Consider the following 27426-nt stretch of genomic DNA (forward strand, 5'->3'; position numbering starts at 1 on the left):
CCGAAGAAGAAGAAACGTGCTTCTTCTGTTTCGCCGAAAAAGAAGTTGGACCTGTTTCACTTTACTGAAGATTTTAGCTAGCTAACTATAATATTATTAGAAATGGACGGCCAGCGCTGGTTGCCACTGGAAGCCAACCCAGATGTTAGTATACATACTTTGTATTTATCCAATTTAGCTAAACATGTCATCACAACTACCTAGCTTCCTCATTCATTCAATCTCACATGAGTTGGCTAGCTAGCTAATTTATTCTAGCTAGCTATTGCTGGCTGGTTTGTCAAAGAACAAAAGCTAACGGCTTACTTTTTGTTCTTTTTTTTTTAGGTGATGAACCAAGTAAGTAAGTCGTATCATCTTGCTAAACCCATCATGGAGGCTTCAAGTGTTGCTGTTAAGGATATCGGAATCTCACTCGCAGATTTCAAGCTAAATAATAGCGAGCTAGATGGCTAACAACACAGTATCCAGCTTGGAGGATAGCTAGCTGTGGCTAGTTATCAAAAGCGGAGGTGCTGTTCAGCTTAACTATCGACCCTCTAAAAATAGCATATCCAACACGTTATACTTGTATCAGCTGATATTTAACCACTACTAATAGCAGCTAAGTAGCTAGCTAGACAGCATTGCCATTCATATCAGAGACAGTTGCTCTTTGTTTTAGAGAGCTGAAACATGATTTTGATGGTGAATATGTAACTAGCTAACTAGTAAGTTCTTGGAGCCAATAATTACTGCAGTAAACATGCACATGATGCTGACGAGCTCCATAAAGACATAGAGAACAGAAATCAATCTGAATCCAAAGTTGGTCGAATCAAATGTGATTCTTTTATCTGATTTAAATGACCAATGCTTAGGCTTCTGGTATTTGAATAAACCCTCCTCACAGCTGCCCATGTCCCTTAAAGTTGATGATGTGGTTGTAACTGACAAGAAGCACATGGCTGAGCTCTTAAATCACCACTTCAATAAGTCAGGATTCCTATTTACCTCAGCCATGCCTCATTGCCCGTCCAACATTTCCTCATCTCCCACCCGTTAAAGGAGCTCCTTAAACTTGACCCCAAAAGCCATCTGGGTCAGGTGGTTTAGACCCTTTCTTCTTTAAGGTTGCTGCCCCTATCATCACCAAGCCTATCTCTGACTTTTTTAACCTGTCTCTCTATCTAGGGAGGATCCCATTGCTTGGAAGGCAGCCACGGTGTTATAGACCAATTTCTATTTTTCCCTGTTTATCAAAAATGTTGGAAAAGTTGATTATTGACAAGTTGACTGGCTTTCTTGATGTCTATAGTATTCTCTCTGGTATGCAATCTGGTTTCCTCTCAGGTTATGAATGTGTCACTGCAACCTTAAACCTCAATGATGACACCATTGCCCTTCATTCTAAGCAATGTTGTGCTGCAATTTTTATTGACTTGGCCAAAGCTTTTGATACGGTAGACCATTCTGTTCTTGTTGGCTGGCTAAGGAGTATTGGTGTCTTTGGCCTGGTTTGCTAACTACTTCTCTCAGAGAGTGCAGTGTATAAAGTCAAAACATCTGCTGTCTCAGCCACTGCCTGTCACCAAGGGTGTTCCCCAAGGCTAGGAAGCTCTCTCATCCATTTATATGCAGACGATACAGTCTTATACTCAGCTGGTCCCTCCCCGGATTTTGTGTTAAACGCTCTACAACAAAGCTTGTACAACAAAGCTTTCTCTGGCCTTAACCTTGTTCTGAACACCTCCAAAACAAAGGTCTGGTAAGAAGAATGCCCCTCTCCCCACAGGTGTGATTACTACCTCTGAGGGTTTAGAGCTTGAGTAGTCACCTCATACAAGTACTTGGGAGTATGGCTAGATGGTACACTTTCCTTCTCTCAGCACATATCAAAGCTGCAGGCTAAAGTTGAATCTAGACTTGGGTTCCTCTATCGTAACTGCTCTTTCATCCCAGCTGCCAAACTAACCCTGATTCAGATGACCCTCCTACCCATGCTAGATTACAGAGACGTAATTTGTATATCGGCAGGTAAGGGTGCTCTCGAGCGGCTAGATGTTCTTTACCATTCGGCCATCAGATTTTCCACCAATGCCCCTTATAGGACACATCACTGCACTCTTCTGTAAAGTGGTCATCTCTGAATACCCGTCGCAAGACCCACTGGTTGATGCTTATTTATAAAATCCTCTTAGGCCTCATTCCCCCTTATCTGAGATATCTACTGCAGCCCTCATTCTCCACATACAACACCCATTCTGCCAGTCACATTCTGTTAAAGGTTCCAAAAGCAAACACATCCCTGGGTCGCTCGTCTTCTGTTTGCTGCAGTTAGTGACTGGAACGAGCTTCAACAAACACTCAAACTGGACAGTTTTATCTCAATCTCTTCATTCAACGACTCAATCATGGACACTCTTACTAAAAATTGTGGCTGCTTTGCTTGATGTATTGTTGTCTCTACCTTCTTGCCCTTTGTGCTGTTGTCTGTGCCCAATAATGTTTGTAGCCTGTTTTATGCTGCTGTCATGTTGTGCTGCTGCCATGTTGTGTTGCTACCATGTTGTTGTCATGTTGTGTTGCTACCATGCTGTGTTGTTGTCATAGGTCTCTCTTTAAGTAGTGTCGTGATGTGTTCTGTCCTATATTTTAATTTATTTAAATGTTTAATCCCAGCCCCCATCCCTACAGGAAGCCTTTTGCCTTTTGGTAGGCCGTCATTGTAAATAAGAATTTGTTCTTAACTGACTTGCCTAGTTAAATAAAAAATATATTAAAAAAAGTAATAAATACATTTGGTGTGCTTTGCTGAAAGGATAGTGTGGCAGCTACAATAATGATTTTTATTTATTATTTAACCTTTAACTAAGCAAGTCAGTTAAGAATACATTCTTATTTACAACGACGGCCTACCCCGGCAAAACCCTAACCCGGTCGACTCTGGGCCAATTGTGCGCCGCCCATTCACGGCCGGTTGTGATACAGCCTGGAATCGAACCAGGGTCTGTAGTGACGCCTCTAGCACTGAGATGCAGTGCCTTAGACTGCTGCGCCAGTCGGGAGCAGTCACCTGCTGATTTATACATGTTCATATCCTAATTTATATTTTATCAAGTTAAAGCACTCCTGAGCTTTGCCCTGTCCATTGCTTTCCTATTTTCATGCATGATGATTTAACTCCCAATATTCTTCCCCAAGTTTCTGCGACAGTTGGGTTTGCTGCCGACCTGGCAGTTTGGCGATGTGTATGGGATGGACCCAGAGCTTCTGAGCATGGTGCCCAGGCCTGTGTGTGCTGTCCTGCTGCTCTTCCCTGTCACAGAGAAGGTAGGTCTGCTCCAGCTTTTCCAACCGAATGTGTGTTTGTTTGACTTAGGCTATTTAGTTAAAAGGAGTCACAGCTGGTGCCGTCTTCTATGCTATGCCAAAAAATATACTCTATTGTCTTGATTGGTCAACCTGTGTTTTCAGCAAGTGTGAAATGGTCTTTTACACTTGAAAATGATTTGACAGTCAAATATACTGGTAACCGCATGTAGAGTTGTGTTTTTTGCCGGTGTTCACCACAGGTGCATTCTGCAATAATTTAGTATTTTATAAATGTATTTATTAACATTCTAGAATTGTTAAAATAAACATTCAGCCCCAGTAACTACAGTAGAAGCTAATGGAATATAATCGATAGAAGAACACATAAGTTAGGAAAACAACATGACACACTTTCCCTCTCCTCTCACATTTTGCAGTATGAGTCTTTCAGGCTGGAGGAGGAGGCCAAGATCAAGGCCCAGGGCCAGGATGTCTCCCCAGATGTCTACTTCATGAAGCAGACAATCGGCAACGCCTGTGGAACAATAGGCTTAATTCACGCTGTGGCCAACAACCAGGAACACCTGGAATTTGGTACGTGGCTGTCACACCCCGGATGACGTTTCCCCTACGTACAGATCTAGGATCAGCTTTCCTCCCCCAATCCCAATGACAAACCCTGCATCACTGATCACAGGGCGGTGACTGTCCTTATTGAGATGGCGAGGGAGAAAATGGCATGCTCACAGTTTGACAATGTCAAATTACTGTAGTCCATGATGGCTTTGATAAATTGAAAAAATGAGGATGTGAAAAATGTAATTGCGTTGTCGTTCAGGAAAAGTTTTTCTTTTTTTCTTTTTTCTTGCCACTACAGGATTTTCCTGTAGTGGCAAGATAAATTTAGTCAATAAATGATTTGCTATCCCTTTTTCTTTCTTTGCCACCAAATGTTTACATATAGGCTACTGGTAATGTTACCAGGGCCATGTTCAGTTGCAAAACATTCTCGAACATTGCAGATAGAAAATCCATGAATAGAGCCGCCGTTATTCCTTATTAAACACGTCCTGCTGAATGCGCTCCAAGTTGTTAGCTATAGCTAGCTAATGAGGTAACACGACTGAACAAGGTATAGCCTAAACAAATGGTTAACAGTCTGATCCGCAAGTAGCCTAGTTTTAGAACGGCCCGCGATATGCTTTATGAATGCAAAATTCGGCCCGCCAATGTGCGACCGAAGAGAGAAAAAAGCATAGCTCTAGTATATGTTTTGAACGATAAGGGCTAGAATCAAGCCGTTTTCTCTGAGGAAAAGAGGGAGACTTGGCTACGTGGGTTAAAGAACCTGGCTATGAAATGCAGTGGGGAAAGTGGGACAGTTGAGCGAGACTACAAGTTCAAAGACGGCCTACTTTTCTATACTAAAAGGGAGAAGAACATAGACGGTTGTTTTTACGATTGAACTCAATGCTGCTTTTGTTTTTAATTTCGTACGGCTGCTTGTTTCTTAAACCAGGCAAAGGGTATAGAAGGCCGGTGGTGACTGGTTAGCTATCGGGAAGCAAGAGAGTCACCTGTGCCGTGTGTGTAATCTGAGCCTGTCTGCCCACACACATTGCTTGCTCACCAGCTGATGTAGTCTGTGTGGCGTGTCCTTCCCACTGATGAACAGAACTGCTGCCAATATTAATTGTGCTTATCAATGAAAAGCTCTCAATCTCTCCCGAAACTCTTGTCCAGTCCATTTAGTAGTCAGATTTTAGTCACAGAGATCATTTCATCTCTTCTCATTTTAGTCAACTGAAATGAAAATTCATGTTCTTTTGGTTATAGTTTTTTTTCTGAGTCTATTTAGTCAGTTATTAGTCTGGTCAATTGCCACTGAAAAGTAAGTGTTTGACGAATATTTGAGTCACTATTTCTGTTGACGATATTAACACTGCTCAGTGATGTAACTTTCTGTATGTTTCATGCTTTTCTCTGCTCGTCCTCCCAGAGACGGACTCTCCGCTGAAGATGTTCCTGGTACAGTCCACTAAACTGAGCCCAGAGAACAAGGCCACCTTCCTGGAGAAAGATGAGGTATTTCCATCAAAATCTTCATCATACAAAGATGATAATTTATCAGATTAGTGCTAGTGGGTCAAGACTAGGGTTTAGAAACATTTTAGTGCTTAGCTTGGTGGTAACCAGGGTGTGCCTATAATAAGTGGTGGCCATGATGACAATGCACTGGGTGGATGGTGTCATTCTAGCCATGGGGAAATGATGTGATTGAAATGAAAGTGGATGATGTTTTCTTCCGTTGCAGAGCATCCGTGTTACACATGAATCTAGTGCACAGGAAGGACAAACCGAGGTGAGTATTAATTTGAAGGGTTTTCTAAAACAACAATTTTGAACATGGTCAAAGGCAGTCAATAAGTAACTACAGGGGCAACTTTTTGAAAGAGAGTGAAATGGGGAGCTACTACCTAAACTTGTCCTTTGTAAACTCTTTGTTTTCTATTTGCCCATACTGAACATGACCCACTTGTGCTTTGATCTTTTGTTTTATAGGCACCAAGCTTGGATGAAAAAGTGGACTTGCATTTCATTGCTTTTGTGAATGTTGGGGGACATTTATATGAACTGGGTAAGTGAAACACCCCTTTCCACTTGAAATGCTTTGTAGTAGACCTCTCAATAGCAGCAATAAGATACACAGAAATGGGTTTGGTAACACTTCTTATGAATAACCTCTTCAAAATGCCTTGTAAGCACATTTTATAATGCGTTTGTAGTGGACGTGAGGGGTAATTTCGCCAAGGGATCATTTTCTTTTGGTTTAATGGTCAAGACATTGGTTTCTCCTGTGGGAGACCAGGGTTCAGATCCCGCCTGTGATAATGGCGCCCAACGTGGGGTGGCGTCTCATGGAGAGGCTCATGGCCTCGTTATGAGGTAGCCCAGCCTGCGTCGTCAAAATCAGTCACCCTCAGCCCAAGGGGGAATTTCCTTCAGATCCCATCCGTGACATGTTCTTGAGCCCCATAAGTTATTAAAAACATGCTTATAATGCATTATTAAGAGGGTGTTCTTAGGAAGTGTTACCATGAGTTTTCTATGCATGCGATCCACATTACAATGGGATTGTTCTGAGACTTGCCCAGTCACTGCAGTGTGATATTGATCATGTGCAGTAGCGTTTGTTTCTCATCTTGTGTTTTCTCTCAAGATGGCCGCAAGCCTTTCCCTATTGCCCATGGGAAAACATCAGAAGTCCGCTTCCTTGAGGTAAGCGACTAATCGATGCATCTCATTGTAAAGACTCGATGATGGTTTGGTAGAGGCAACCACGGCCTTGGTTGAATGAGTGGCGGTTATTCAGAAAGAGTTTCCGTGCTGATTACTGATATTTCCATATTCAGTAGGTGTACCTTACCTGCATTGTTATAATCATGGGTGGAATTGGAAAGGGAAATCACTCTGGGAACTTACTTACCTAGTCCACAAGAGAGCACCACTGTATCCGCTCTGCAGCCCTCTGGGAATCGCCAGGAATTCAGATCCAAACAAATTTTTACGTTTTGAAATTACGTTCACTTTGGGAACTCAGTTCCCATAATAGAACTGGGCAAGGCGTAGCGTGGATATTGAGAACAGTCTAAAGCAGAAGCATAACATGTCATTACACTTCAAAGTCAGAGTGGACGGCAAGTAGGCCTACAGTAGGAATATCAATGACAATAGTCAACTCACTTCGATTGCAGCATTTGGAGTTGCATGGAAAAGAGATTTGCCGTGACTTTGTTGGGCAGTGTAAACATTAACAAAGGTCTAGGGCTTGTTCAGAAGGTTAATAGATTATTTTCAGATTTAAAGCCTTGGATTTTATAACATTTTTATATCTTTTGATTTACTTCTAGTATATTTTATCACCACACTTCGGGAATATTCATAGAATTTGCTGTAGGCAGCTGTCCTGCATGTTGACTTTCATACGCTTCAAGTGACATTGCTATGGACTTGCAAAACTCTTCCATTTCGCTTAACAAAAATCAAGCCATGTGGTGTGAGTTGTGCAAAATTTTGATAGTCGTTAAGGAGGAAGAATTTGCCCAGGCCGTTGTCTGTCGATGTGCAATCAAAATGTTGAGCTGAAGGATGGGATCATCGCACTTCAAACTGAGATAGCACAACTGAAAAGTAGACAGAATTTTCACAGAGAGGCTTCTAGAGTGGATGCGGTCTACAAAAATACGCTCCCTTTGGTTGGATCTGCCATTGAGACAGACCAGGACATACTGAGGTTAATTTCCCAAACTTACAGAAACACAACAGCGTTTCAACCACCTCTACCCCGATGCCATCTACCCAGTGTGTGACAGTCGCCGGTTAAGGTAAAAGCCAAGGTACGGGTAGAAGAACGAGCTGTTCCTGAGCAATACATTTCAGCCACATACAGAGCTGGAATCTCCACTCCCACAGCAGGATTCGCAAGAAGGTGTCTCGTGCGCAGGCAGCGATCCCAGCATACCAGGGACGTGTGAGTAACGAGCGATCCACGGCTCCCAGTCTGAGATGAGTTCAAGGCACCCCTCGACTCCAGATTCCAGCAATGTTCGAAAACGGGGGAGCAACAGGAGCTTCGTCTGCGCCAGTGTCCTCCATCTAGCATCGTTGCTGGGATCTCCATGGTTTATCATGTTGTCATCCCAGATGCAAGGACTCTTTGTTATCCGGATGTATTTACAATAACTATTCCCAACCAACTCCCGGACGCAAAACCAGTTGTGGTTCATATCGGAAAGCAGAAATCCAATGTCAGACAGCTTATTGAGACCATACAGGATTTGGGGAAACGACCCATAAACTCCGGTCCCATTCCCTCTGTGCGTCGGAACAGTGAGAAATGAAGCTGTGTGTAGTCTCTCGATCTATTGACATTCCATTTGTGGATGACCGGGACCTCTTTTTGGAATAGATCAGGGCTTTTCAGTTATGATGGGATTCATCCTAATGAAAAATGATCCAGACTGCTGTCCACCAAATTGTTTATATTTATTGAACCTTTATTTATTTCTGCAAGTCATTTAAGAACAAATTCTTATTTACAATGAGGTTCCAGTTTAACAACGTTTACTTCACCCTATCTCCAAGGTACATACAGTAGATGCCATTACACTCAGACGCAGTCCTACCAGAGAGAGAAACTTCTGAGCAGGCGCACAGATAAGAGTGAGAGTACCGTAATAACAGCCATATAGGGATACTTCAAACATGAACAATTCCCCACATTTCTTTAAAGACAAAACATCAACAAATAATTAAAGTCCAAGGATTATTCAAGTCCCCCATTTACAAATGGGTCATGTTACACTGTTATTTATTTTGTATTAGTCAAGCTGCCACTTTCCATTACGGAGTGCCTTTAGGATTACAAGAGCGGATGCTCTTTTTTTTAGTCAGACAGCCAGCAAGCTGTTCCTTTTGAATCTGCTGGATTCTCTTGAGCCTGAATAAGTTCCTTGATGCCGCTAATCTCAAGACGAAGTCATGTCTCTGCGACGACTTGTTTTACTTGACAGCATCAACTAGGGAGTAGTCGTCAGTGACACACTACAGGTAGAATGCGCCATTTTGCCTCACCAGTGTTAAGCTCTGAGAACAGTTGCCAGGAAGATGGCATTATCAATTCCATCTGCAAGAGCAAGGGTTTCTCCAGCAAGCGTATTCCGCACAAACCTTCTGATCCTTTTTGACTGCGACAGATAGGTGAGAGTCTTCCTTTCTAACCCATTAACACGATTACATGTGTACCTCAATCTGTAAGGTTTCCTAGGGAAGCATCACTGAGACAACTAGAGAGCCCCCTTTTCCCACATGCTGCAACTTTTGTCACCTGTTCTGATTTTAGTTTACGAACAACTTTGTTTGCCTCATGCGTGGTTTGTACAGTGGTGCCTTTTGTGTTGGATGCCAAGTTGCAGCCATCAGACATTACATCAGGTCTACTCTGTGCTATCTTTGACAGCCTTACATGCTGACCAAACCGGACACGTCGCGTGCGCGAGCGTCGCAAAATAAGTTTAGAAATCCATGTTATTCAATTGTTGCACCCACACTGCTCGCGCGCGCCAATGAGCGTCTGCGATGCCAAGGGCTAAAATAGAAGTCATTCCTATTTCTGTGGCAGATCGTGCTGCAAGTCCTGCCTCTCCCATCTCCTCATTGGTTTATAGAAGCAGGTACCCACGTGCCATCTCCTCATTGGTTATACCCACGTGGGTGATTGAAAGACAATGTTTTGCCGGTCGTCGTGGTAATACTATGAAAGTGTAGACAGAGGACAGATCCTGTAGAGGTTAAAACAACTGTCAGGGTAGAGCACATCACTTCTAAAATTAGATCATACGAATTAACACACACTGTGCTGACTGAACACAAAACTAAATGAATCTGTTTTCCAACATTGTTATATAGGCTACATATGATAATAGATACGATTATTACACCTAAATATTAACAAACACACTTAACATGAGCATCAAAATGTAGTGTGCTAAAAGCACAGCACTTATTCATTCATTAATGAATGGCTGTGCGAAGTTGCTGTATATTGACGGGAACTGGAACACACTGTCATACACCTCGATCCAGAGCATCCCAAACATGCTCAATGGGTGACATGTCTGGTCCATATGCAGTATGCAGCTTCCAGGAATTGTGTACTGATCCTTGCTACATGGGGCTGTGTGTTATCGTGCTGAAACATGAGGTGATGGCGGCGGATGAATGGCACAATAATGGGCCTCAGGATCTTGTCACAGTATCTCTGTGCATTCAAATTGCCATTGATAAAATGCAATTGTGTTCGTTGTCAATAGCTTACGCCTGCCCATACCATAACCACACCACCACCACGGGGCACTCTGTTCACAACGTTGACATCAGCAAACTGCTCGCCCACACAACGACCATCTGCCCGGTATAGTTGAAACCGGGATTCATCCGTGAAGAACGTCAACATGTTTGAGGTGTTGGCAGCTCTTTAAGCTTCTCGTTGAGCAGTGGCGATTTTATAATCTTTATCCTTCGCAGTTGTAATCAACTGGGAAACCAAAATGTTCCCAAACTGCAGATTTTAAACAATGATGGAGAATCTTCCTGGTTTATCGACCCTACCACTCACCATCGTACAGAATTAGTTCCCGGCTGCGACTCACAAAAGGACAGTTGGACAATTAAGATTAGAATTTTGATGACTGTGCGTCATCAAGTTGTCATGCAACTGAAAGTTATTGAAGTGTGTGCCATCACTACTTCCCCATTGCCCCTTAGTACTTTGAATGATTTAGGCTAAGCTCTAGTTGTTTTTAACAGAATAGCTTGAAAAAATAAATAGTAATGAGCTCATATTTACTCGAGGCTAACATCACAGCGTAGGAATAGCCTATAGTGTTTTTCATTTATTTTTGTATCTTTTTATGTATTCAGTTTCACAGTACGGGACCAAACAGAGGTGCCTGTACTCAACACCCCTAGTTTGCGCTAATAATTAGGACCCTGGTTATAATCGTATAATGTATCAAGGTGTGTTTGTTTTTTCTGTGTTGCAGGATGCAACAGAGGTGTGTAAGACATTCATGGCTCGGGACCCCCAGGAGCTTCGCTTCACAGTGGTGGCCCTGTCCAAGGCATGAACACAGCACTCACCGAACAAGAGAAGAAAATACGACTGCCAATCATTCTCAAGTGCTGACTTTTGTTAGCTCATTAGCATTTTTACTGAATAAGGTTAGCATGTGGTATGATGACAAAAGGTTAACTGGAAAAATATATATAATTAAAGTAAGCTAAGCGTGCGAGGAATCGGTAGCCTGGTTCTGAAATACGATTAGATTGTCAGATTAGAAGTTGTCATGCAACTGAAAGTTATTGAAGTGTGTGCCATCACTACTTCCCCATTTCCCCTTAGTACTTTGAATGATTTAGGCTGAAGTTGCTCCGATACAGTGTCCTTGGGTCAGTTTTGCAATTTTCCAACTAATGGTTAAGGTTAGGATTGGGTAAGGTGATCCTAAATCTGTACCTAGGGAAAACTTCACCCACCCCAGATCACTTACAACGCTGCAGTATTACTGTAGCGGAAATTGAGCTTTCAGTTGGACTATTCTGACCCTGCACCAAAGTATACAGGCCATTAGGCAATGAACAATTGCTAAGATTTCCAAACTCCTGTAACCTTTCAAAGATGATACTGACAAGGTGTATGCTGGTATACTGGTAAGGTGTATGCAAAAACTCAATTGTCACCGGATTTTTTTTGTATTCTGCAGAAATGAGAAATACAGAAAAGCGTCAGTTTCATTGACTTGCAATGTATTGAACTACGTATTTAAAGGCCCAATCCAGATGTTTTTTTTTCTCTTTTCTCTATTAAACCATTTCTCTGTAACAATTAAGTACCATACTTAATTTTCAATTAAAATAATAAAAAGTAAACTGAAATTGCTTGTTAGCAAGAGCAATTTCTCAAGCAGGAATTTTGCTGGGACTGTGAGTGGGGAAGGGAAAACTGAAAACAAGCTGTTATTGGCTGAGAGGTTTGGAACTCTTTTTCTTATTGGTCTATTAACTGATTTACCTCCTGGTGATGTCACCAGGCAGAACAAAACTCCATCCCACCAAAACCGGCTGACATTTCAGGTGGTCTTTTCAAACAGCTCTTACACTAACAGGGCATTATCATTTTCACAATTTCACAGTACTATTCCAACCTCATTGTGTGGAAATGTAAATAAAACAGGAAAATCAGTTTTGACTGCAATGGGCCTTTAAGTATGTTTGATTATTGATTGACATGGGGAGTGGTAAAAAGACGTGATATAGCTACTACCACTGACATGGTGCCTACCTTTTGTAAAAACTGGCAAATTAAAATACCAAAATGATTGAAATCTTACTTTGTGATTTCACTCGCACACACCCTATCTGTCATGTAGCTAAATTACTAAGAAGAGTACATATTTGACCTTTGTTTTCATAATAAAAACAAGAAAATATGGCTATACATATTTAATATAATGAAAATAACAAACCTCTTACTTAGTCACTTGGCTACATGCAATATAATTTACATTTTCATAAATGCCTTGTTTGTTAGAATGTCACATTTTACTTATTTTTTGGGGGGTACAGTTTTTATTTACTTTGTTTTGGGGAGTGTTACAGGTACAATATTCATATTTGATATTTGACACGTTGTACCTGTTGGCTGCCACTCAGAAGATAAAAGAAAAAACATTAGAAAAGGTAAATAGCTACAATCTTTTCATAATATTTTTAAGTTTAGGTAATAATTCTGTGTATACAGTGCATTTTGAAAGTGTTCAGACCTCTTCAATTTTTACACATTTTATGTTACCGCCTTATTCTAGAATTGATAATTTTTTCCCACCCAGCCAACGTCTCCAACCCATCCCATTCCCAACCCCACCCAGCCAACGTCTCCAAACCCACCCACCCATCCCCCAACCCAGCCAACGTTCTCCAATCCCACGTCCCCAACCTCACCCACCAGCCAACGTCCCCAACCCCACCCACCCACGCCAACGTCCCCAACCCCAGCCAACTGTCCCCCATACCTCCACCCAGCCAACGTCTCCAACCCCACCCAGCCAACCTCTCCAACCCCACCCAGCAACGTCTCCAAACCCCACCCAGCCAACGTCTCCAACCCCACCCAGCCAACGTCTCCAAACCCACCCAGCCAATGCCCCAACCCAGCCAACGTCCCCAACCCAGCCAACGTCCCAACCACCAACGTCCCCAACCCAGCCAACGTCCCCACCCATCCCACGTCCCCGACCCCACCCATCCACGTCCCCGACCCCACCCATCCCACGTCTCCATCCCCAACCCCCCATCCCAGTCCCAACCCCACCCAACCCCACCCAGCCAACGTCCCCAACCCCACACACCCACCAGCCAAACCCCAACCCACCACCCAGCCAACGTCCCCAAACCCCACACACCCAGCAACGTCCCCAACCCCACACACCCACCCAGCCAACGTCCCCAACCCCAACACACCACCCAGCCAACGTCCCCAACCCACACCACGTCCCAACCCCAACCCCACACACCCACCCAGCAACGTCCCAACCCACACCACCCACCACAACGTCCCAACCCCACACCCACCACCAGCCAACGTCCCCAACCCCACACACCCACCCAGCCAACGTCCCCAACCCCACACACCCACCCAGCCAACGTCCCCACCCACACACCCACCCAGCCAACGTCCCCAACCCACACACCCACCCAGCCAACGTCCCCAACCCACACCACCACCCAGCCAACGTCCCAACCCCACACACCACCCAGCCAACGCCCCAACCCCACACACCCACCCAGCCAACTCCCACCCACACACACCCACCAACGTCCCACCCCACACCCAGCCAACGTCCCCACCCCACCCAGCCAACGTCCCCAACCCCACCCCAACGTCCCCCAACCCCACCCACGTCCCACCCCATCCCCCGTCTCCAACCCCACCCATCCCCCGTCTCCAACCCCACCCATCCCCGTCTCCAACCCCACCCATCCCCCGTCTCCACCCCACCCTCCCAACCCACCCATCCCACGTCTCCAACGCCACCCATCCACGTCCCCAACGTCCCCCACCCACCCCACGTCTCCAACGTCTCCAACCCCACCCAGCCAACTTCTCCAACCCCACCCATCCAACGTCTCCATCCCCACCCATCCCATCCCCAAACCCCTCCCAACCCCACCCATCCCATCCCATCCCCAACCCCACCCATCCCAACCCCACCCAGCCCACGTCCCCAACCCCACCCAGCCCACGTCCCCAACCCCACCCAGCCCACGTCTCCAACCCCACCATCCCCCAACCCCACCCACCCCACGTCTCCAACCCCACCCATCCCCCAACCCCACCAGCCAACGTCTCCAACCCCACCCATCCAACCAACGTGCCCAACCCCAGCCAACGTCCCCAACCCCACCCACCCAGCCAACGTCTCCAACCCCACCCATCCCATCCCCCAACCCCACCCAGCCAACGTTCTCCAACCCCACCCATCCAACGTTCTCCATGGCCCACCCATCCAACGTCTCCATCCCCACCCAGCCAACGTCTCAACCCCACCCATCCCAACCCCACCCAGCCACGTCCCCAACCCCACCAGCCCACGTCCCCAACCCACCCGCCCACGTTCCCAACCCCACCCAGCCCACGTGTCCAACCCCCACCCAGCCCACGTTCCAACCCACCCAGCCCACGTGTCCAACCCCACCCAGCCCCACGTCCCCAATCCCACCCAGCCCACGTCCAATCCCACCAGCCAACGTCTCCACCCATCCCAACCCCACCCAGCCAAACGTCTCCAACCCCACCCACCCATCCCATCCCATCCCCAACCCCACCCAGCCAACGTCTCCATCCCCCAACCCAGCCAACGTCCCCAACCGCAGCAGCCCACGTCTCCCATCCCCCAACCGCAGCCAGCCCACGTCTCCCATCCCCCAACCCAGCCAACGTCCCCAACCGCAGCCAGCCCCACGTCCCCAACCCAGCCAGCCCACGTCCCCAACCCCAGCCAGCCCACGTCCCCAACCTCACCAAGCCCACGTCCCCAACCTCACCCATCCAACGTCCCAGCACCACCCAGCCAACGTCCCCAACCCCACCTCCATCCCCCAGTCCCCACCCAGCCAACGTCCCCAGCCCCACCCAGCCAACGTCCCCAAGGTCTCCTGCAGGGATGGGGTATAAAAAAAATATATATATTTGGACAAAACACACATCACGACAAGAGAGACACCACAACACTGAATAAAAAGAGGCCTAAGACGACAACACAGCATGTTAGCAACACCACATGACATGGTAGCAGCACAAAACATTGTACAAACATTATTGGGCACAGAAAACAGCAAAAAGGCAGGAAGGTAGAGACAACAATACATCACGCAAAGCAACCACAACTGTCAGTGTCCATGATTAAGTCTTTGAATGAAGAGATGGACATAACTGTCTAGTTTGAGTGATTTTTGCAGCTCGTTTGTCGCTAGCTACAGCGAACTGAAAAGAGGAGCAACCCAGGGGTGTTTGTGGTTTTGGGGACCTTTAACAAAATGTGACTGGCAGAACGGGTGGAGAATGAGGGCTGCAGTAGATATCTCCGATAGGGGGGAGTGAGGCCTAAGAGGGTTTTCTAAATAAGCATCAACCAGTGGGTCTTGCAACGGGTGTACAGAGAGGACTAGTTTACAGAGGAGTAGAGTGCAGTGATGTGTCCTATAAGGAGCATTGGTGGCAAATCTGATGGCTGAATGCTAAAGAATATCTAGCCGCTCGAGAGCACCCTTACCTGCCGATCTATAAATTAGATGAGAGATGCATCAGGGCTAGTTGCATTAGAAGGGGTGGGAGATGAGGCATGGCTGAGTCAATCAGGAATCCTGATGATTAAAGAGCTCAGCCATGTGCTTCTTGTCAGTAACAACCACATCATCAACATTAAGGGACATGGGCAGCTGCGAGGAGGGTTTATTCTCCAGGTCTTTAACCGTTTTCCAGAACTTCTTAGGGTTAGACCCACAGCGAGAGAACTGCTCCTGAAAGTAACTAACTTTGGCCTTTCGGATAGCCTGAGTGCACTTATTTCTTATTTGCCCAAACGAGCCAGTCAGCCTGAGTATGCGTGTGCCAAACTTTTTGCCAAATTAAATTCTTGAGGTGGTGTAACTCTGCCAGATCACGGTCGAACCAGGGGCTGAACCTGTTTTTAATTCTCATTAACAATACCACTGAAAATATCAAGCGTCTTCGACAGTGGGGATGTGATTTTATACTATTTACAGAGGCCATGAAGAAAGGCTTGCTCATTAAAGTTTTTTAGTCAGCGTCTAGGACAAGTAGGAACAGGTCGTTTCACTGAGCAGCCATTCCGAACACAGGCTGTTGAACAGTGATCACTAAGGTCATTACAGAAAACACCAGACTGACACCTATCAGGATTATTTGTGAGGATAACATCAAGGAGATAAAAATACATTTTTTTGTTATGAATTTTTTTTTTTTTTGAAAGCATTCAGTTGATATTTGCATCCAATTTTAAAGTTTATTTGGTCAAACAACATATTTTCACTCTCAGTTCTTGTCCTTTCTCTTGTGATGACCATTTTTCCCCCCCACGTTCAAGTAATCTTTTCTCTCCACTGAGTTTTGGTACTCTACTGACATGGAGGCGGGGTTAGCGGGAATGGGCGTGTCCATGGATCCACAACCTTGGAGTGACAAGAAACACTTTGTGAATCCCAAACCACCCCATCACCCCTACCAACTCACTCAGAAGGCCCTCTGTGCCACATGTTGCTGACGAAACTCTAAAGGGCATGGGCGGATTGCCCGTCTGGCAATTCTCACAAATGCCATCTTTTATAAGGGTGGGCAGGTCGAAATTGACAAAAATATAAGTGCCTTCAGAAAGTAATTCTCACCCCTTCACTTTTTCCATATTTTGTTGTGTTACAGCCTGAATTTAAAATGGATTACATTGAGATTTTTGGCCACTGGCCTACACACAATACCCCATAATTTCAAAGTGGAATTGATGTTTTTCAAAATGTTTACTAATTAATTAAAAATGAAAGGTGAAATGTCTCGAGTCAAAATCAAATCACATTTTATTGGTCACGTATACATATTTAGCACATGTTATTGCGGGTGTTGCGAAATGCTTGTGTTCCTAGCTCCAACAGTGCAGTAGTATCTAACAATTCACAACAATATACACAAATCTAAAAGTAAAAGAATGGAATTAAGAAATATATAAATATTAGGATGAGCAATGTCGGAGTGGCATTGACAAAAATACAGTAGAATACACTATGAAATGAGTAAAGCCCATATGGCACTGGTTGAGAGAAAATGTAATTGTTTTGTGGCAGAACTATATGAAGTTTAATGTGTTGTTGTCTTGGTCAGTTTAGCTCAGAAAATGCCACCCTCTTCAATCTGCCGCCATAGGCAGCCGCATAATCCTGCCTAATGAGCGGGGCTGCCTTGCCTGTATTAGCGGACCGATATAGCCCTCTGCAGGCCTGGACATTTTTTTCTCACAAAAGTAGTGCACTGGGCCTTTACTACTCCCGTATTAGTGGAACAATACAGCAGTCTGTGGCACAGGGAGAAATGTTTTTATCCCAAATTTGCAGCACCGCCACCCCCAAATATCTTCCCGCGGCTAAACCAACCACACTTTTACATCGGCAGATAGAGTATTTTTTTTCTATAAACCAACATGTAATTCATATGCAGTGTATTGTGTTGCAGTGAATGGAGTGGGTGGAGTAAGGAGTTACCAGTACTCTGTATTAAACTTGTTGCCCACCACAATTAGACCAATTTAAGTTTTGTAGACTCTAGTGAGTTATTCCAATTACATACTGTATATATGTATTTTATCAAAAGTGTATTTATTTACATAAAGCCTACAACAATGTATTTCAACATAACAGCATTGGTGTGAACTTTTTAAAATGGTGGTATAAATAATACAATATTTATAATAAAAGTATGTCAAATTATCATTTTTTTGTTGTGGTTGCAATGATGTGAACACCATTGTAGTGTACTAGTGTAGGTGGAAAAAAATCGATATTCCCAAAGTTTAGCATATCTTTATACTCTTATTTAAAATTTAAAAAATCAAATCTGCGACAGTACTGCCAGCATAACATCCGTATCCCTCATTAATTATAGAACGTTCATATTTCAAGATTGCCGAAAGGACAGTCTCTTTGGCAAATTACAGGAATGGCAAGGAGTGGAATGTTGTAGTTGAACAGAGACAGCAAGCAGGCCAGCCAAGGTCAAATTTGCTCTCAAAGTTCTAATTCAAGACTGATAGTTAAATTTAGCTGACAGTCTCGTACCTACATCTGAGGAGGAACGACTACTGTCCCAAAAAAAGCACCACCAATACAGTATGGTAGGCATACGATGGCTCAAGTGAGAGGCTAAAGTAATCACCTGCTCCGCCAGGTGGCGTGATAGATCCAGTCGAGAAAAGTGCGCGTCAAAGGTGGTGCTGTTGCTTCGGAGAGTGGAGGAAGAGAAGCAGTTGCATCCTGACTCTCAAGCGGCAGTTTCGGTCGGATGGTACATTTACAGTTCTTTCTATACCTTCATATAGCCCACCTCATCGGAAGTAGGCATCCATTGTGTTAGTAGGGCCGAACAATCTAGGGAATAATCTGGCGGGTGTGTAGTCGAGACCGAACAGGTAGGTAAAAATAAACTTTGGGCGCGTTCGTAAATTCACTTTGGCTATCTAATCCGAATGTGCCAGAGCGCAGAATAAGTGATGAATTTACGAACGCTCAACACGGGTTGAATATGGCAGGTGACAGTAAACGTCGGCAAAAAAAACGTTATTAAATTGTCTCCAGCAAGACAGTTACATTCACCAACGCTCTGGATAACATGAACAGAAGCATATCCAGCTCTCCTTGGGCGAGTATAACGGTCAGAGTGAGGTGTTATCTCGTTTGTGTCTGAGAGTAACTTGTCAGTTAGCTTGGGTGCTTGACTGTCGTTTGGAGGTCAGAACGTTCAGATCAACCCCTACTCCTCGGCCAGAGCGTCTGGACTTGCTCTGAATTTACGAACGCCCAGAGCGCACTCTGGTACCCCAGAGTGGATTTACGAACACACCCATTGTTGCGTTCTCCCAGGTTAGTATCAATAGCAAGATGAACAATGTCAGGTTTCACTTAAGATTGACTATCCTAAATGTTACATGTGTAGATTTATGGTGTGCCAAGTACCTAAACTTCTCAACTCCAGAAATCATCGTGGAGTTGAGGTAAGCCTAACGTTACTTGGCAATGGTGTAGAGCAGATGGAGGAAAGATGTTCAACTGTTGTGCAAAGGGACGCTTGTTTGTACATATCCAAAGGATACATTTATTTTGACTGGTTTAAATCATGCCAATAGCCTATAGTACAGTATGAATAATACTTTTTATTGTAGTTTTATCTTTTCTGTTGCACTTGTTAACTTGGCATCCCGCCGGGCCACACATCAGTTCAATGTGTAGTTTTGATTTACATTTGGTGGAGTTGTCAACTAAGGTGAAATCAACAAAAAATGTGACCATGTTATTTGATTTAGGTTAAATGTCAGGTGGAAAAAAAGGTAACTTTTTTCAAATCCAGTCAGTTTTCCCACTTGATTCAACATGATCACATTGCATGTTTTGGTTTAAATGATGTGGAAACAATGTTGAATGAATCCGTTTTTGCCCAGTTGGATAATACCCTAAACAATTGGTTTTTAGGCTATTTTTTTGTTGTACAAACTACAGGACATCTAGCTGTCACATTACATTATTGATTTAATTGCCAGGAGAATGCTACCTGTCCGAATGCATAGTGCCAACTGTAAAGTCTGGTGGAGGAGGAATAATGGTGTGGGGCTGTTTTTCATGGTTCGGTCCCCTTAGTTCCAGTGAACTGAGATGTTTGACGAGCAGCTGTCCACATACTTTTGGTCATGTAGTGTATGTGATAGCTGTTTGTTCTTCATTCATTTATTGTTTTGATGTTATTCTGTTCATGTTCACAGGGCTCCCTTGAAAAAATTAGACCTTGGTCTCAATGGTGACCCTCCTCCCCCCCACAAAATAAAGTGAGAAAGAAAAAAAAACAAAAGGACAGGGCTATCACAGACAACCCTGAGGCTACGTCTGAGGACAGGAACAAGTACAAGTCCTGCTACGACCTCTGCAGAGTGATCAAAAGAACAATATAGGGTCAAGGGGTAATCATTTTACACAGGGTCCGATGCCTGCCGTATGTGGCAGGGGCTACAGTCCACTACGGATTACAAAGGAAGACCCAGCCGTGATCTGCCCAATGATGCCGCTCTTCCAGATGAACTCATTGCATTTTATGCACGCTTCCTGTCTCTTATACACATCTAGATGTGTATAAGAGACAGGCCTAGGCAGAGCATGCACAGATCAACTAGCAGGCATATTCACTGTCATTTTCCATATCCCAGTCTGTCCCATATGTTTTAAAATGACTACCATCATTCCTGTTCCCAAGAACGCTAAGGCTTCCTGCCACAACGACTACCGCCTTCTAGCACTCGCATTTGTAATCCTGAGGTGAGGTCCTTTGAAAGGCTAGTTATGGCACACATCAACGCCATCATCCCAGACACCCTAGACCCATTCTAATTTGCATACAGCCCCAACAGCTGTCTCTTATACACATCTAGATGTGTATAAGAGACAGCCATCATCCCAGACACCCTAGACCCATTCTAATTTGCATACAGCCCCAACAGATCCGTAGACGACGCAGTTTCAATTGCGCTCCACGCTGTCCTCACCCACCTAGATAAGAGGAATACCTATGTGAGAATGCTGTTCATTGACTAGGCGGAGGTGTTGCTAACATTTACGATAGCAAATTTCAATTTACAAAAAGAAAATGACTGCGTTTTTGTCTTGAGATTTTCATGAAATCTATGCAGCCTACTCAATCACTTTTTATAGCTACTGTTTACAGGCCTCCTGGGCCATATACAGCGTTCCTCACTGAGTTCCCTGAATTCCTATCGGACTTTAGTCATGGCAGATAATATTCTCCAAATTTTTGGTGACTTTAATATTCACATGGAAAAGTCCACAGACCCACTCCCAAAGGCTTTCGAAGCCATCATTGACTCAGTGGGTTTTGTCCAACATGTCTCCGGACCTACACACTGCCACAGTCAAACTCTGGACCTAGTTTTGTCCTGTGGAATTAATATTTTTCCTCATAATCCTGGACTATCGGACCACCAATTTATTATGTTTGCAATAATCTGTTTAGACCCCAAGCAAGGATCCTCAAAAACCGTGCTATATATTCCCGGACAACCCAAAGATTCCTAGATGCCCTTCCAGACTCCCTCCACCTACCCATGGACGTCTGAGTACAAAAATCGGTTAACCACCAAACTGAGGAACTAAATGTAACCTTGCGTAATACCCTAGATGCAGTCGCACCCGTAAAAAGAAAAAACATTTGTCTTAAGAAACTAGCTCCCTGGTATACAGAAAATACCCGAGCTCTGAAGCAAGCTTCCAGAAAATTGGAACGGAAATGGCATTCCACCAAACTGGAAGTCTTCCGACTAGCTTGGAAAGACAGTACCGTACAATATCGAAGAGCCCTCACAGCTGCTCGATCTACCTATTTTTCGAACTTAATTGAGGAGAATAAGAACAATCCAACATTTATTTTTGATACTTTCGCAAAGCTACCTAAAAAGCATTCCCCAAGAGAGGATGGCTTTCACTTCAGCAGTGATAAATTCATGAACTTCTTTGACGAAAATATAAGGATCACTAGAAAGCAAATTACGGACTCGTCTTTAAATCTGAGTATTTCTCCTAAACTCAGTTGTCCTGAGTCTGCACAACACTGCCAGGACCTAGGATCAAGGGAGACACTCAAGTTTTTTTAAACTATATCTCTTGACACATTGATGAAAATAGTCATAGCATATTAACCTTCAAGCTGCATACTGGACCCTATTCCAACTAAACTACTGAAAGAGCTGCTTCCTGTGCTTGGCCCTCCTACAGTTGAAGTCGGAAGTTTACATACACTTAGGTTGGAGTCATTAAAACTCGTTTTTCAACCACTCCACAAATTTCCTGTTAACAAACTATAGTTTTGGCAAGTCGGTTAGGACATCTACTTTGTGCATGACACAAGTAATTTTTCCAACAACTGTTTACAGACAGATTATTTCACTTATAAGTCACTGTATCACAATTCCAGTGGGTCAGAAGTTTACATACACTAAGTTGACTGTGCCTTTCAACAGCTTGGAAAATACCAGAAAATTATGTCATGGCTTTAGAAGCTTCTGATAGGCTAATTGACATAATTTGAGTCAATTGGAGGTATACCTGTGGTTGTATTTCAAGGCCTACCTTCAAACTCAGTGCCTCTTTGCTTGACATCATGGGGAAATCTAAGCCAAGACCTCTGAAAAAAACAGTTGACCTCCACAAGCCTGGTTCATCCTTGGGAGCAATTTCCAAATGCCTGAAGGTACCACATTCATCTGTACAAACAATAGTACGCAAGTATAAACACCATGGGACCACGCAGCCGTCATACCGCTCACGAAGGAGACTCCCAGAGATGAACGTACTTTCGTGCGAAAAGTGCAAATCAATCCCAGAACAACAGCAAAGGACCTTGTGAAGATGCTGGAGGAAACGGGTACAAAAGTATCTATATCCACAGTAAAACGAGTCCTATATCGGCGGAACCTGAAAGGCCGCTCAGAAAGGAAGAAGCCACTGCTCCAAAACCGCTATAAAAAAGCCAGACTACGGTTTGCAACTGCACATGGGGACAAAGATCGTACTTTTTGGAGAATGTCCTCTGGTCTGATGAAACAAAAATAGAACTGTTTGGCCATAATGATTGGAGGAAAAAGGGAGAGGCTTTTAAACCGAAGAACACCATCCCAACTGTGAAGCACGGGGGTGGCAGCATCATGTTGTGGGGGTGCTTTGCTGCAGGAGGGACTGGTGCACTTCACAAAATAGATGGCATCATGAGGCAGGCTAATTATGTGGATATATTGAAGCAAAATCTCAAGACATCAGTCAGGAAGTTAAAGCTTGGTCGCAAATGGGTCTTCCAAATGGACAATGACCCCAAGCATACTTCCAAAGTTGTGGCAAAATGGCTTAAGGACAACAAAGTCAAGGTATTGGAGTGGCCATCACAAAGCCCTTTTTACCACTCTAAATTTCAAGCTTCTGCCTCTAACCCTAGGAAATCTTCCACCTCTTCCCTCTCTGCGGAGGACTTTGTCAACCACTTTGGAAGAAAACGTTTTTACGACATCTGCTACTCATTCACTCAGCCTATTGAGTCCACTGGTCTCACTCACACTGAACTACCCTACACCTTGACCTTCTCCCCTTTCTCTCCAGATGACAACCTGCGACTAGTGAGGTCTGGCTGCCCTACAACCTGCCCGCTCGACCCCATCCCCTCCTCCCTTCTGAAGACCTTCTACTATTCCTCACTTCCCTCATCAACTCATCCCTGACCACTGCTGCATCCCCTCTGACCTCAAAATGGCCTGAGTTGCTCCCCTCCTCAAGAAGCCAATACTTAACTCATCTGACGTCAAAAACTACAGACCTGTATCCCTTTGTTCTTTTCTTTCCAAAACACTTGAGCGTGCTGTCTCTGATCAACTTTCTCGTTATCTCTCTCAGAACGATCTTCTTGACCCTAACCAGTCAGGCTTCAAGACGGGTCACTCAACCAAGACTGCTCTTCTCTGTGTCATGGAGGCTCTCCGCACTGCCAAAGCTGACTCGCTGTTCTCATCCTCATAGATCTATCTGCTGCCTTTGACACTGTGAACCATCAGATCCTCCTCTCCACCCTCTCAGGGCTGGATGCCTTAGGATCTGCACACTCTTGGATTGCATCCTACATGGCAGGCCGCTCCTACCAGGTGACGTGGAGAGGATCTGTGTCTGCCCCACGTACTCTCACTACTGGTGTCCCCCAGCGCTCAGTTCTAGGCCCTCTCCTCTTTTCTCTATACACCAAGTCACTCAGCCCCGTCATATCCTCACATGGTCTCTCCTATCATTGCTATGAGGATGACACTCAAATACTTTTCTCCTTCCCCCGCTTCTGACACCCAGGTGGCGACAAGCATCTCTGCGTGCCTGGCAGATATCTCAAGCTGAACCTCGATAAGACGGAACTGCTCTTCCTCCAGGGGAAGACCTTCCCGGTCAAAGACTTGTCCATCACGGTTGACAACTCCCCAGTGCCACATTCCCAGAGTGCAAAGAACCTTGGCGTGACGCTGGACAACACCCTTAGTTTTCTGCACACATCCAAGCAGTGACGCACTCCTGCAGGTTCATGCTTTCCAATATCCAAGAGTACGACCCTACCTCACACAGGAAGCGGCGCAGGTCCTAATCCAGGCACTTGTCCTCTCCCATCTGGACTACTGCAACTCACTACAACCCAACCCGAGCCCTCTGTTCTGCCACCTCAGGTCTCTTGGCCCTCCCATCATTACGGGAAGTCAGCTCCCGCTCAGCCCAGTCCAAGCTCTTTTCTGTCCTGACACCCCAATGGCGGAACCAGCTTCCCCCTGAAGCTAGAACCGCAGAGTCCCTGCCCATCTTCCGAAAACATCTTAAACCCTACCTCTTCAAACGATCTTAAATAATCCTCTTCCTCCTTGAGAGAAATGTACTTTATATGCCTGTGATATGTGGTTCTCCCACCTAGCTATCTTAAGATGCACTAACTGTAAGTCGCTCTGGATAAGAGCGTCTGCTAAATGACTAAAATGAAAAGACAGCAACGTTTTTGATTCTTGCCTACGTATGATTTCATACATACATAAACCATAACCAGAGAGAGAATGTCAAAGAATACAGCAAAGAGCTGCTGTTTTTGAGTGAGTTCATGTTTAAGTTTTTATTCAGCACTGTCAACACTGTTTTTATTCAATAATATTACCAAACATAAAACGCGCTTCTCCCTACTTCCACTCGCGCTGCAATGTATGCGTAGCCAAGTGTATCGATAGCCATGTGTTTTGATTATTATTATTAGCAGCTCGTCGTGACTTTTAATAGCAAGGCATATTTCACTTTCTCTGGTCGTAGGAACAAAGTGAATTTGTGCATGAGGCAGATGCGGTAGGACTCGAGTTTTGCCATCGACTGGGTCCCCTCTGGTCAGTCACACAGGAGGAAAGGAAGGAGAGAGCAGGGACCGTGAGAGGCTCTCTCTCCCTCCGCTGAGACTAATGCCATGTTCAAAACAACTGGGAACTAGGAATTCTTTGACTTCAGTGCGTTAAAGACAACTGGGAACTCAAGAAAAAAAAATATTTTACTAGGAAAAATATTTTTGAACAGTCATCCAACTAGGAATTCCAAGTGGGAAACTCTGGTATCTGTCTAGAGATCCGACTTTCCGACCTGAAGGTCACTGATGTCATGATTTTACCTCATTTTCCCCCGAGTTCCCAGTTGTCTTGAAATCACCATGACCATTAGATGCAGGTACCATCAGTCCAGTAAAATAAAAAGCTAATTATTTCAATTTATGCTCAGCTGTGCCTCTCAAGTGCTACACCAACTGATCTATTTTGTTATCAAAGCTTGAGTTTTGAAATAGAATAGGGTCTCAGAAGAACAATATTGGCAGACTAGGCATATAGCCCATATGTTGTGATAATGTATTAGGCCTACTGCACAAACCTCATTCCTACATAACTGTTTTTTTTTTAGGTTGTGTTTTTTGTTGCCATGTTTAAATACAAATCTGAGCGGTAGATCAATATTGCTTTTTGACTGCGAAAGTGATCTTGACTCAAAGGTTGGTGACCACGGACACTTACTTCCTGAATGGTTGCTGCTGCTGCCGGTTTCAAGATCCATGCGACACAACCTTGATGGAGCTGCTGGGAAATCCACGCCTGATTTGCAATGCAGTCTGATGCGTAGTGTGCTGTGCATATCCGGAGGTTTGGACTGAACTTCAGACTCTTGATTATGGAAAATATATTGATGCCAAATCAGACAAAATTATTTTTCAGATGGAATCAATCAATCAAATGTATTTATAAAGCCCTTTTTACATCAGTAGATGTCACAAAGTGCTATACAAAACCCAACCTAAAACCCCAAACAGCAAGCAATGCAGATGTAGAAGCACGGTGGCTAGGAAAAACTCCCAAGAAAGGCCACCAGGCTTCTTCTGCCTGTGCCGGGTGGAGATTATAAGAGTGCATGGCCATATAAGGCCAGATTGAACATCTTGAAGCACAAACGTTCATAGATGACCAGTAGGGTCAAATAATAATCAGTGGTTGGAGAGTGCAACAGGTCAGTACCTCAGGACTAAATGTTAGTTGGCTTTTCATATCCGAAAATTCAGAAGTCAAGACAGCAGGTGCAGTAGAGAGAGAGTCAAAAACATCAGGTCCGGGACAAGGTAGCACGTCCAGTGAACAGGTCAGGGTTCCCTAGCCGCAGGCAGAACAGTTGAAACTGGAGCAGCAGCACGACCAGGTGGACTGGGGACAGCCAGGAGTCATCAGGCCAGGTAGTCCTGAGGCATGATCCTAGGGCTCAGGTCCTCTGGGAGGGGAGAGAGGGAGAGAGAGAAATCGAATTAGAGGGAGAATTCTTAAATTCACACAGGGCACCAGATAAGACAGACTGATCCTAGCCCCCGGCGCACATGGACTATTGCAGCATAGATACTAGACTGAAACGGGGGTGGGTCAGGGGACACTGTGACCCTGTATGACGATACCCCCGGACAGGGCCAACCAGGCAGGATATAAACCCACCCACTTTGCCAAAGCACAGCCCCCACATCACTAGAGGGATATCAACAGACCAACTTACTACCCTGAGACGAGGCTGAGTATAACCCGTGAAGATCTCCTCCACCGCACGAGCCCGAGGGGGCGTAAAACCGGACAGGAAGACAGCCTACTCCACAATCTCTCTTGCTTTTGAGCGAGACCATCACCAGAACTAGTCACTGGCCTACACACAATACCACATGTCAGTGTTTTTTTTTATTTTTATTTTTATTTTTTTTTACAAATCAATTACATCAACCCCTTTGAAATGGTGAGCCTAAATAAGTAAAATGTTGCTTAAGTCATAAGTTGCATGGACTCGCTCCATGTGCAATAATAATCTTATAAATTATTTTTGAATGACTACCTCATCTCTGTACCCCACATATACAATTATCTGTAAGGCCCCTTAATCAAGCAGTGAATTTCAACCACAAAGACCCGGGAGGTTTTCCAATGTCTCGCGATGCCAACTATTGGTAGATAAAAAAATAAATTAAAAGCCCACATTGAATATCCCTTTGAGCATGATGAAGTTATTTATTACATTTTGGATGGTGTATTAATACACCCAGTCACTACAAATATACAGGCGTCCTTCTTAACTCAGTTGCCGAAGAGGAAGGAAACCACTCAGGGATTTCACCATGAG

The 27426-nt window shown here is 44.6% G+C and overlaps 3 protein-coding genes across 4 annotated transcripts in view; 2 read left to right on the forward strand and 1 right to left on the reverse strand.

Moving 5' to 3' along the window:
- Positions 1-12233, forward strand: uchl3 (ubiquitin carboxyl-terminal esterase L3 (ubiquitin thiolesterase)). Of its 2 annotated transcripts, XM_023981393.2 has the most exons (9): positions 1-144; positions 328-339; positions 3184-3312; positions 3732-3888; positions 5294-5379; positions 5609-5656; positions 5857-5932; positions 6515-6573; positions 10899-12233. In XM_023981393.2, exons 1-9 carry the CDS (start codon positions 103-105, stop codon positions 10980-10982), a joined length of 693 nt encoding a protein of 230 aa, XP_023837161.1. In that variant the 5' UTR covers positions 1-102; the 3' UTR covers positions 10983-12233. The 2 variants fall into 2 exon arrangements, with proteins under 2 accessions (XP_023837161.1, XP_070293780.1); XM_070437679.1 differs by lacking the exon at positions 328-339.
- fbxl3a (F-box and leucine-rich repeat protein 3a) overlaps positions 9995-27426 on the reverse strand; it is a 299930-nt gene continuing 282498 nt past the window's right edge. Inside the window, exon 6 of the transcript XR_011474993.1 lies at positions 9995-10020. The gene's annotated coding sequence lies outside the window, so the exon portion shown is untranslated. The remainder of the gene's footprint in view (positions 10021-27426) is intronic.
- LOC111959951 (uncharacterized) lies at positions 11329-24281 on the forward strand. Its single transcript, XM_070437523.1, has 7 exons — positions 11329-11337; positions 12744-14285; positions 14372-15082; positions 20435-20496; positions 23180-23362; positions 23812-23876; positions 24073-24281. The coding sequence occupies exons 1-7, from the start codon at positions 11329-11331 to the stop codon at positions 24279-24281; spliced, it is 2781 nt and encodes a 926-aa protein (XP_070293624.1).

This window comes from Salvelinus sp. IW2-2015, linkage group LG36, assembly GCF_002910315.2.
Source record: "Salvelinus sp. IW2-2015 linkage group LG36, ASM291031v2, whole genome shotgun sequence".
Classification (NCBI taxonomy): Eukaryota; Metazoa; Chordata; class Actinopteri; order Salmoniformes; family Salmonidae; genus Salvelinus; species Salvelinus sp. IW2-2015.

Coding starts and splice junctions, on each gene's coding strand:
- uchl3 (XM_023981393.2), top strand. CDS start 103: ATGGACGGCCAGCGCTGGTTGCCACTGGAAGCCAACCCAGAT. Junction 3,889..5,293: donor CCAGGAACACCTGGAATTTG/GTACGTGGCTGT, acceptor TCGTCCTCCCAG/AGACGGACTCTCCGCTGAAG. Junction 6,574..10,898: donor CAGAAGTCCGCTTCCTTGAG/GTAAGCGACTAA, acceptor TCTGTGTTGCAG/GATGCAACAGAGGTGTGTAA.
- LOC111959951 (XM_070437523.1), top strand. Junction 20,497..23,179: donor CTCGCATTTGTAATCCTGAG/GTGAGGTCCTTT, acceptor CTCTAACCCTAG/GAAATCTTCCACCTCTTCCC. Junction 23,363..23,811: donor GACAACCTGCGACTAGTGAG/GTCTGGCTGCCC, acceptor CCACCCTCTCAG/GGCTGGATGCCTTAGGATCT.